The 12,106-nt window shown below is 37.0% G+C and overlaps 1 protein-coding gene across 1 annotated transcript in view; it reads left to right on the top strand.

Moving 5' to 3' along the window:
* Positions 1-12,106, top strand: part of galnt1 (UDP-N-acetyl-alpha-D-galactosamine:polypeptide N-acetylgalactosaminyltransferase 1) — a 40,656-nt gene that overhangs the window by 16,769 nt on the left and 11,781 nt on the right. Inside the window, exons 3-4 of the mRNA XM_024267195.2 lie at positions 9,974-10,113; positions 10,205-10,373. Of these exons, the coding sequence (XP_024122963.1) occupies positions 9,975-10,113; positions 10,205-10,373 (308 nt within the window). The 5' untranslated portion in view covers position 9,974. The remainder of the gene's footprint in view (positions 1-9,973; positions 10,114-10,204; positions 10,374-12,106) is intronic.

Below are 12,106 nucleotides of genomic sequence, written 5' to 3'. Positions count from 1 at the left end.
CTTAAAAACATTATCATTGTATTGCTCTGTGCTTTTTTGGATGTTCTTTGCTAATTTGATTCCTATGAACATTTAAAGGAATTCTGACCTAAGAATCTGTTATTTTCCAATTGAAAACCTTTTGGTAAATGAAAATACTTTTTTTTTTTTACTTGTTTTTGTTTTTTTTCTTTTGTATCACTACTCCTAAATCATTTGGTTGGATGTTGTTTGTGCTGAGTGTGCATGTAGGGTATTTTAAGGTCTGTTAAGGAGTCCTTTTTAATGGCTTCTTCTGTAAATGCTGTGTAGAGCACAAGTATCAGTAGTAACAAAGTGGCCAAAGATCCTTAACCCATAAGAGTCCAGACCCATTTCTACTTAATTGAAAATGATGTGAGATACCACAGACCAAGTGAACCACAGAACACATTTCTGATGTTCTTCTGTTACACTGATGTCAACATGGGTTCTTATGGGTTAACTTGTCTTACTTATAATTTATATAAATGCATTTGATTATCTTAGATTAGTCTGACACAGAAGAAATAAAAAAAATCTGGGATTTCTATAGGTTGTGAACTGGACACTTTGACCACTTAGAATCTAGCTTTAAAGGGCTTTTCATAGATAGGCAGGGTAAACTCCATCAACATTTTCATGTATTGTATCTGGCAACTCCATGTTTTGATTGTGTCTTATTACAACACTGGAGAAAAAATAGAGAAAATCAAGGAAGTTTTGGTGCTACTTAGTCTCACTTTTACTGTTTTCAATGAAGTTGTGAAACCAAATGATTAAATTATTATTTTTCAAGCCTTTAACATCAGCGATGTTGCCTGCGACACCTAAATAATACCTTCTCCTTAACATACCATTTACTTTTAATTTAATTTTGTTAATTGCAAAGTGTTTGAAGAGTTACATTGGTGAAAGAAGGTCAACACTGGAGCTAAAGCGTTAATGTTAAAGGGTTAATGGAAAAGGGAGCCAACGAAAACTTCTGGCAGCTTTGTTCTGTTGATGTTTTGGACTGAAAATATCCATAGTTGCTGTTCTTTGGACAATAAACAACAGACGTGTTTGTGATGTTTTTCTCTGGCCTAGCTGTGTCTTGGAGTCTGATCACGTTGTAATACTGCCCAAGTCAACAGGATTGGAACCAAGGCCTCAAGGGTTTGAAAAAATAAGGCACAGCCCGCAAAGGCATGAAATGTAAACACCATAAATCAGTGTGGAGCAAGATCGTACAGGACAGAGAGGGGCTTATGGGTAAATGGTGTACCTTTAGTCCATGACCACTACTTTGTCCTCCCACTTGTGTGAACACCGAGTAGGGGTCAGAGCACTGCTATTGGGCTTCATTTCTGAATTTGATGACTTTTTACCTTTTTGTGGAAACACACCACATCATTTCTAGCAAAACATGCGCTGAAGAACTGTTTTTAAAAAGCTACTGCTGAAGATCTGTCAAACAAGCATAGAGCAAAATACTGTGCGTGAAAACATCTTGGATACATCTGTGACTGCAGACATAACATTGTTTAAAAAGATTTACAGTCAGCGGATAAGAGATCAGTTAACCCACCTAGAAAATGTGTTGTTCTTGAATACCGGAATCCACAATAAAAAAATGTATCCATTTATCAAAAAGTGCATAAATCTACAAAATGACTCATTTTTGAAATGAAGCAATTTTTCTTTGTGCTCGTCGAGAAAATTATGCTTTTAGCCTGTAGAAGTAAACAAAATTATCTATAATGTTCCTGCTGGACGACAACAATCCACACAAGTGGGAATTCAAATTTAATAAGAAACATTTGATCATAAAATGTTTGCACATTTTGTTGATTGTTGAAAATTTAAAAAAAAGTCCATTAACACTAAAGACTGAAAGTTAAATACATTTGGCGGTCATTTTAGCTATAAGGTTAAATTCAGTTGTCAAAAATGTAACTCCAGATGATTCCTGAACTTTATACTACTGTATAAAGTTTATACTACTGCATTTACTTTAATTCTCTACATTAGATAATTAAAAAGTAAGGAATACTAATAATACAACAAATGTTGTCCTGGGCACTTGAATCATAGGAATGACATAAATCTCAAAATGTTTGTGGGAGGGGGGAAGCACAAGATTCAATTAACAAAGCTGTTCAGTTAAAACAATGTAGAAACAACTGTAAAAAAAAAAGTTTCATTTTATAACTTAGTCATATATCTAATCAACGTTTGTTGTGTTTTATTGGCATATTTTACATTTGTCTTCTTTAATATTTTATTCAGTATTTTGGAAAGAAGCTAGTTTGGTTTGTACTAATAGAAATAAAATTACGAAAGCATTGGGTGTTTTTGGCCAAAGTAAACAAAAGACTTAGGAAAATTAGTACTTGTGTTTGCATAAACAAATAACTTTTTTGGCAACCCAAAGAGACAACTGTTCTTGTATTTTTAATAAACTTTTCTGCTATGAGCTGTAAGAATAAATACTGCTGTTTTTGTTTAGTGACTGGCAAGTGTGATCGTATTGTCCTTCTGCTGCATTGTTTTTCAGAGCCCGTGTTCACGTCAACAAACTATTCATAGTTTTTCCAAATACCAGTAAATTCAGGTAATGCAATAGGACTATTTATAAATGCATACGAAAACAATATGTAGACACTGTATGTTAAATATTGTTTGTACTTTTGAGTATGGAAGGTTTTTAATGACCATTTAAAGATAAAATACTTTTTGCTTCTTTACAGAATAGTGGGTAATCTGTTGATCAGACATTTAATCTTTCATTAACTTTAGACAAAAGTTTCCTGATGCTCTACTGATATAATGTGTTATTTTAAAATGTTCCAGATGTAGATTAAACACTTTTTTGTTGATAGACCTTTGATTGAGAGATGTTCAACTTTCATCTTTTATAGTCTGTTGGTGAGTTAGCCTTTCTAGGAAGTTTGTTGCAGAGATAATAGTGTAATACCCTTGACATTTTAGGTCTTTTGTCAATGTTATGGCCAAAATCAAGAAGTAGAATGCAAAAATTGGTTATTGCTGTTATCTTCACTACAAAATCTTTACAAATCTTGCCTGGTTTGCACAAGTTATAACAGAAACAATATTAGAATGCTAAGTATTAAAGATGGTACTGTAGACCAGCTGTCATTTGGCCAAGCACAAAAATTCAGGCTAAAATCTGGTTAGTAGAGCTCTAAATGTTAAAATTTGATCAAAGTGTTATTCCTTTCGAAGAGTGCTTAACCACAAATCAATGCACAGTCTTTGTATATTTTGTTTATGTAGTACTGCTCTAATCCAGTTATCGACAGTTTTGCTTTGTACTTACACAGTCGAGATAAAAAAACAAACTTGCTAAATAAGCAATTACAGTGCAGTGGTGTCAAAAGACTAGTAGGCATGACGCAGTGGTTTATGCGGTCTTATGTCAGTTGTAATTTATTGATTTTTAATGCGTACACTCTGTGACGGCTGCTAGGCAGCTGCAATCACTTCAACCATTCAGGGAACACCAGCTGTGGCATTAATGTGTATTGATTTTGGCCAAAAATGCCCCAGTAATTGGAGATTGAAGTTTTTAATTCCGCTTCACTCCCAAGCCAAGTTTTGAATTGGTAATCAATTTCAACTGGGACTTTTGTACTGCCACTGGCAGTTTTCTATTTTACGCTTTACGTTTTTTTACACTGAGCTCTCCAAAATGGTATTGACCAGTGCTTCAAAAGAAAAGGTCAATATTGATTGTTTAGCCTATTAGAGTACAACAAAAAAAAGTCAGCATTTCAGGAATAGAATGAGAGAGATGCAGAAGACCACCAGTCACTTACATTTGCAGGCTAGTTTTACAACTATCCAACGTTTCTTTTATTTACTCATAAAAACAATACTTTTCCTTTTCTTTTAAGAAGGGGGTTTCTGTTTAGTACGGTTTTCATTTCTCCTTATTCTATTTGCTCTGGAATCACTGAAAAGGGAGCAGCTGGTCTCCTCCCATTTGAGTTGTGATATCCTGAGTTGGACTGTATACACAGCAGTGCAGGCTGGGCATATTGGTCTGGTTTTTAGCTTTGTGGAATACATCAAAATTAAATGGTTTAAAAGTTAGTAAAAACATTTAATGTTTTTTAATCTGTAACATTTGTGCCTAACTTAAATCTTAAGTATGTAAGTTTAATTTAGATGTTGATATTGAAGAGGGACTGCCACTCTCCAGCTGGGTGGTGTTGCTCTTGGCATGAATGAAGGCAATTCCCTCTGCTTGTGATAAAAACATTTCTAGGTTTCTAAAAACACAAAACAGCAATCTAACGGTCTCTGCCAAAATGCATGGAAGATTAAAAAGCTGCACAACACTCCTCCTTTTTTCAGTTTCTACCACTTGATCCTCTTCTTTGTCCTTGTTCTCTTCATCTTCATCACCACCAGTGTTCCTTCACACCACTGTCCTATGCTGTCTGGCTACATTCTCTGCAGCCACAGCTTGGCAGATGTTGATCTTATTTTTACATTACACCATCTGCACAATCAATCTGGGTGCTCATCCCTCTGTTCCTAAATTACTTCCTATGTTTCATTCTTTTCTGGAAAATTGTGTTTACCAAAGCCATGCCCAACCTTTTAGCAATGTCCACCAACTTCTGCATTTCTGTTCTGAACACCAAAGCTCCTCATCACTTCCTCATCATCTCTGATTTTTTCATGTTCATGTTCATTGAACTCTACTCCAGTCACAATTCTTTCCCCTCCACGAGTACTTTGGATCACCTCATCCATAATATTTCCTTCTCCTTTAGCTCACATCCTATTTGGGGGGCATAGCCACAGACAACATTCAGCATCACACTTTCAATTTCCAGCTTTAGACTCCTCACCTTATCTAAGCTCTCTTTGCCCCCAGCACATTTTCAGCAAACTGCTCCTTCAGGATCACTCCTCCATTCTTGTTTCCATCTATCTACCCTCAATATCTACCCTCAAACAGCTTGAAACTGGTCCAAATTTCTAAGCCTTGCTCCACTTCCATCTGGTCTCTTGAGTACACAGTATATTCACCTGTCTTTCCGTCAAGCCATCAGACTCTTTATTTACCCTGTCAAAGTTCCAACATTATAAAGTTCCTACTCCAAGTCTTGCACTCCTGTTTTTCATTTTCTCATTCTGCTTACAAACACAGCTTCCTCCTCTTCTTCTCCCATCAATAATAGTTCAATTTCCCCTGGTACCCTGTTGGTCAACAGCACCACCAGTAATTATTCTTGTTGTTGACTCAACTTTAAGACATGGATATTTGTATCAGAAAAGTATATACTCTTTGGAGAGAAACTTACATGTGCTAATTTTATGTATTTTGAATGACTGTCGTCAGGGGTTTTGAGGATAACAGATTATCCTGCCCTCATGTTGCTTGAAAATTTCAAGAACTTAAGAAATCAAGTAAATATTGAACGCTTTATGTGTATGTTAACTGACTCAAAACAGTATGTCAATGGCAAAACGGTCAAATTACACATTTAACAAATGTCTATTAATATTTCTACTGAGTAGTGTACATTATCTATTTCTTTTCCTATTAACTGATAGCACGTCTTACTATCCCCCAGCCTTTTTCATATTGTGTCTAGTTTTACTTCCTCTATGGGACCATTATGCACTCAGCAGTCAAGGTTATGCCATGATATGAAGTGACCTTAAATTTTTTGCTAGTATTGGCTAGATGTCTCAGCTACTCCATAAAGGGCCATAAAGATTGGGCTTCGGGCCACCTTGTTCTTTTTCACCCTCCTCTAGTATTAGCCTGCACCTTCTGCTCCAATTGAGAGACATTATGACTGCTCTGAAAATCAGCACTCCCATCAGTGTTGTCTTGGAAACTATAGCGCCTATGAAGCTCAGATGACACCGGGACAGCTCACAGACTTCAGTGGCATAATTACTGTTGTTAGTTCTCATTAAAGGCACTTCAAACAGAAATTGTTTTACAGATTTGATAGTGTTCTTCACAGCAGAGAATTTGGTTAAATTAGAGTCATTTATTTCTTAAAAAATATGAAAGATAGTTGTCTTGGAACAGGCAAATAAGCCGTCACAGTTGATGAGCACATGATTCACCCTCACATTGACATTCCTACAGAAAATTATCTTCCTCGTTCTTCTTAATTTTCTTTGGTAGATATAACCATAAAATCACCAGAAGAGAGGCCCTCCAGCTTCATCTGTAAATTGCTATGCATGTGAAGCTCTGGGCCCTTTCGCTGAGTAATTCCAAGTGGTTTTGAGAAACCATGGTTATGCAATCTCTAAAGGGGGATTAAGTTTTAGAGAGCAGGAGAGGAAGATGAGGAGAGACAGAGAAGTGTGTGATAGGGGAAATTGTGTTCTTGTGGGGAAGTAGTGATGGCAACCACTCTTGAAGGACAGCTTCACCAAGAAAGAAAGGAAATGGTGGAGTTTGGGGGTGCTTTGAGGCTGGTTGAGAGTGTGGGTGATGCCCAGAATGAAGATGTTCAAGAAAAAAATGGAGGGAACCTGATATGTTAATGGATAGGGGAGAGTGCAGTGATGTACGGTTGTTTGAAAAAGACTTCAAAGAAACCAGTGTTCAGCTTGAACTTAACTGACACCCACACTTTAACATGGAAATCACACACAGAAACGGGGAGGAGAAGCTGCTGTGAGTAGAGAGCAGACCACCGATGTCATCTGCCATTCTCAACTCATGCCCTGCAAGCTGAGGGCCTTGGCTTAGAGACAGCAGTTAAAAAATAAAGTGCACGCTTTTATTTAGTGAACATTTATTTATAGTAAAGATACTATCTTCTTTTGGTTTTATAGGTTTCTTGTGTGTCAGCCAATGATAAAAAAAAATATACTGACGCAGTTCTGACAGTTTTTAGCATTTCACAGTTAAAAATATTCCAGAGGAAAAAAATCTTCAAGATAATTTCCATTGTTGAAGGTTTATGACAGTAAAAACAGGAATCAACTAAAGAATGCCAAGAGAGGGTCTCCTTTGTCAGAACAGCTTTGGTTTAGAAAGTTAAATGATAAACAAAAACTACATCTTGTAAAATTTAAATATGTTTATTTTAAAGTGACAGTCTTTTTATTAAAAACCATTGTGCTAGACTTTAAATATGATTACTGTATTTTTTGAAGTTTAAGTTGTGTTTTTTTTAATAGTTTGGCCATGGGTGCAACTTGTACTCAAAAGCAACCTATATGTGATTTTTATTTTATTTTTTACTAAACACACTATCGGTGTGTGCATTAGTATTTGCTACTGACAGAAAAGCAGATGAAGAAGCACCGTCCGAAACAAAAATGGAGGAGAATCTGATTGTTCTCCTCCTGAACTTTAAAATATCATTTTGTTTTTATTTTTTCCTTCCTTGGACTAATGCAGGACAAAAAGCCATCAAACTGGGTTACTGAGGCACAAAAGTACTGCTAAAAACGCAGCCCTTCGAATCCTGGCTCTTGAAGTAGATGGTAAAGACTGCTGTAAAAAAAAAAAAAGGAAAACAACTCTGAATGACCCCATGAACCCAGACATGAAGACGTGTTTACCTATGCTTTTGTTAAATAAAAAAAAAACTTGATATCTCAGCATCATCTGTATCTTCTATGTATTGTAAATGAGATATCCAGTTTATAATACAGTTGTAATATAGTAAGATTGCAGAAACACAAGTATATTATTATTTGTCATTCAATGAGTAAAAACCACCAAAAATGGATCTCTCCATTTGGTATTTGTGTTTACAATGAAAAAACATAAAGGTAACAATAAAACAGTGTGAAGAGCAGTTTTACAGCCACCCATCTATAAGCAGTACAGAGGAGACCACTTTATCTGAACTGTTATGATTGGCTGAGAATGTTTTTAGTGTTCATCATCATTTTGGCCTCAAAATGATCCCAATATAAACATCCACTTCTGTTGCCATTAGAGTCAGTGTATTATTTGCAACAGTCTTTTTATAGCTATTTTTACTGCAAGTTTACTTGGTTTGAAGGGTTCCTAAGGTGAAACCCCACATACATGTGGTGCAGCTCCAACCTGTTCAGCTCTCCAAATATTACATCTAAGAAACACAAAGAAAGGGAGAAGAGTCCAGGTCAAGTTTGTTACATCATTTTTAAAAATCAAAACGTGTACAAAAAGTGTACACTGCAGATAATAAATATTTCAGACCCCTTCCAGCTCTGATATAAATGAACAACATTATTAGATTACTTAAATTGTGTGACACTGGTGTGTTTGTCCCTGCGGTCTCTGTTGATAAAACAGGAAGAGACAATGATGATAAACGGTGACGGCGAAAACACTCATTAATCACAGCTGTCGCTGCAGAAAGTTTCTAAAACTACAAAGTGATAAAATGACACAGGAGTTAAGTTTTCTTTAGCTCTCCTTTAGCTTTGGCTCTGCTCAAATGAATCAACCGAAGAGGCCACTCCGTTATTGGTTATCTCAGTAGATATGGAGCAATTTAGCTTCAAGTAAAGCATTTATTTTCTCTGTGATTCATGACAGAGAGGGATTTTTAACTCGTAGGATAAATCAAAAGTGGGTATCTAAGTCTCAGAGCTGGTATCTAGCTTATGAAAAATCCATCCCACTGCTTTTAACTTCACTTTGAAGACATCACTCTTAAAACGAATCCAGATCAATAATAATCAAAGCAAGCAACAGTAAGGCTGCAAACATTTGATTTGTCTTTGATGATTTAACCTCTTACAAACGCTTTCTCTATAACAGGATGTGATATCAGTGTCGATATGGAACCACAAAAAGATCTAAAACAAAAAAGATGTTGGCTATTGTTTCATAACTTTTCTACTGAAACTTGTAACTGCACTCATTTTCCAAAGGAATGTGCTTATCTGTTTCCTTAGTTAAGTCAAAGTGGTGACTTTTTAATGGCTCGGCAGGGCAAGTAATGTATGTAGTAGCTGTAAAAACTTACCATGTACTGTGAGGACATTGTTATTCCATCAACAAGCTCATAAAACAGAGACAAACTCCCAGTAAAAAGTCACATTTTCACTTTTTCTGCTGTTCCTCACATTCCATATTACCAGAATCCTGTCAGAGAGAATTTAGAACTGCTGCTTTGCATTTCTCCATCCTCCTTAGTTGCCTAAGCAAAGCTTAACTAAGCTAAGCTTAGCTAGCAATGCACAAACACTTTTTTTCCCTCTCTCCCAGGGGCATGAGAGAAATAACTGTGGCCAAATTAATTTTCTTCCCTCAGCTCGTGCTGCTGCAACTTGAGGGATCATTGCAAGATGGTGCTGGAGGAGAGAAAAAGGAGGGAGCAGTGGAATTTTAATGTGGCTGTCTTGTCTTTCACAGCCCACCAAAGAGAAGCAATTACTATCACAGTTTCTCTCTCTACCCCGTGTGTGCGCGCTTACCTGTGAATGTGTGTCGCACTACACTGAACACTCAGGGATTTCGTAAGTTAGATGTACAAAGAGGCGATTGATATGCTCATTGCAGGCTGCAGGAACATGCACATAATGGCCCCTATGGGGGACTTGGCCTTAAAATTGCATGCATTCATCTTCAGCAGTTTGCTAGATTCCATAAAACGTCAGCTGAATTTGTCAGAATTTGCAACACTCAGCTTGCTTTAGGGGGTGCTAAATCTGTCCCTAATTTATTTCTTCTCTTTAGAATTGACTTTAGATGTACATATAGCATTGCACAGAACAAATTTTAGACTCTCAGTATTAAGATTGGGAACTAGAAAAGCTGAGAAATAATTGCGAGTGAAAAGCCAAAGCATAAGTCTAAAAAAACTGACAGATGAACAGGTTTTGAGGACACTCAAAGAGGGAAATGAAGACTAAAATAGCAGCAAACATGTAAAGAAACAAAGATGACTCGCTTTGGAATACTTTGTGATGGTTTGTGTCATCTCATAACTCAACCTCCCTGTCCCTGTTCTCCTTCTTTTCTATCTGACATTTTTAGGATGCGTAGGTTTGCCTACTGCAAGGTGGTTTTAGCCACCTCCCTGGTCTGGGTCATGCTGGACATGTTCATTCTGCTCTACTTCAGCGAGTGCAACAAGTGTGACGACAAGAAGGAAAGAGGATTGCCTGGGAGAGCCGGTACGTAAACATTTCAGCATACATAGCTTTATCTGGTACTTTAAAACATCCAATAGAAAGTTTAATTAAAATCCCATGGCATCTACTGCAGACGCCTTGTCCAGACCGCGAGACGGACCCGGTGAAGGTGGGAAGCCAGTGGTCATCCCTAAAGAGAACCAGGAGAAGATGAAGGAAATGTTTAAAATCAACCAGTTCAACCTAATGGCTTCTGAAATGATTGCTCTGAATCGTTCGCTGCCTGACGTCCGTCTGGAAGGGTGAGAATTTGGGCAAACACTCGTCTTTCCTGCTACTTTCTTAAGCTAAACTCTTTGTTTTCTTCTTGGGAAAAAAAAAAGTTGCTTAAAACCTCAAACTGAGGTCTAATTAAAAAAAAGACTCACTTCCCTAAGCAAACATGAGCCATAGATGATAAAATTGAGGGTTCTGGAATTGTAATTTCATTTTAATTTTTAAATGTTTTGTTTTCAAACGCATTAATGGAACATTGTAGGACATGCCATTAATCATACCACGTGGAAAAAAGATAAAAGCACAACACATTTTTCTGAGGGCATGAAACTGTGATAACGAGTTGATGAAATGGTCAGGGTGTGGCGGCTGGAACGACCTTTGGGAAAGCAGAAGCTCCTGATAAACATCCAGGACTTCTCATTCAAAGAAGCTTAATGTTATTAAGTCATTCTCTCAATGCCATCTCTGAAGTTTGCTGTGTGACTAGCATACAGATAAATCAATGAATACTAGTATTATTATAATGAGGTTATTTGGTCGGCCAAGTATTGATGCAAGATGGTCAAGCTGACATTTTGAAAATGTCACTGTCAATATACTCCAGACAAGCAGCCAAACCTTTCCCAAAGAAAGCTCCTGTTTTGTTATGTGTTTTGGTGCATTTTCATATATCTCCATCCACCTGATTTTGTATTTTCTAACTCTTAAGTCAGTCTTTTAGTGGTGTGTTTTAAAAGATATATATTTCAAACCAAAACAGAAAACAGCAAATGCTCCTTGTTGGCCTCCACTCTGATTAAAGCTTTGGTGTGGAATGTTTTGGGCCTCTGTGAGATCTAAGTGTGGATTAAAAACCCCATGTCAGAATTATCAGTTCTCCTCATCATAATCACTTCCTGTGATCTCAGGCCACAACTTCAATCCCAATTGCTGCGCTGTGCAGTCAGTCATTTTGAAGAGAGGCTGCAACCTTAAACATGTTTTGCTGTGTGCTCCGACTTCCTCAACTACTTCATTTGCATGCAGCTCGAGTATAAAAAGCGGTCCCAAACTGAGCAACTATACACAGAGTCAGATGTTAACCACATTGGTTGTAAGTTCTGCTAAAATAAGTGCACCTGTAGCTGCATGGGCTTGATTTTATGACCATTTAAGAACACATTTTTGTGACTGGACTCCAGTCAACCATAATTTACTTATCTGAGTTATCTTCCTTTACAAATTATTACACAGATATAAAAATAATGGCATACGTGTTGCAAAAAAAGAAAAAAAAAATTGCAGAATCAATTTATGTTTTTGCTATACCAATCTGTCCTTGTGCAAAAAAAGACTGTTATATTTTAAAGATGATTTGTATGATGATATAAAAGACTGACAGCAGAAAACACTTGTATGCATTAGCCAATAACTTAAAGTGATAACTGCTAAGTGTCTGGCGAGACGTTGGCCAGGCAAATGAGTTGGCAGGCATGCATCCAGTGTGCTGCATGAAAGATTAGTCAAAGTTAGTTCAGCCAATTGGAAAGCAACTCGCCGGGTCAGTGAAGGAGCTTTTCAGTGTGAGGGAAAAAGACTGGCTGGTGGAGGCATGTGCAAACCTGACAGGTAAAAAAAAAAGAAAACACATTGATCCGTGAAATGGGTTTCAGTCTTCGAGTGAGTTGATTACTAGGTATGTTTTCACCCAACCCACCCCCTGTCTATCTGCCTTTCCAATTAAGAGATAAGACAGAGTCAACAAAATGTGCGTGTA

Source organism: Oryzias melastigma, linkage group LG16, assembly GCF_002922805.2.
Source record: "Oryzias melastigma strain HK-1 linkage group LG16, ASM292280v2, whole genome shotgun sequence".
Taxonomy (NCBI): Eukaryota; Metazoa; Chordata; class Actinopteri; order Beloniformes; family Adrianichthyidae; genus Oryzias; species Oryzias melastigma.
The sequence above is the reverse complement of the archived record's forward strand: the minus strand, read 5'-3'. Positions and strand labels throughout refer to the sequence as shown.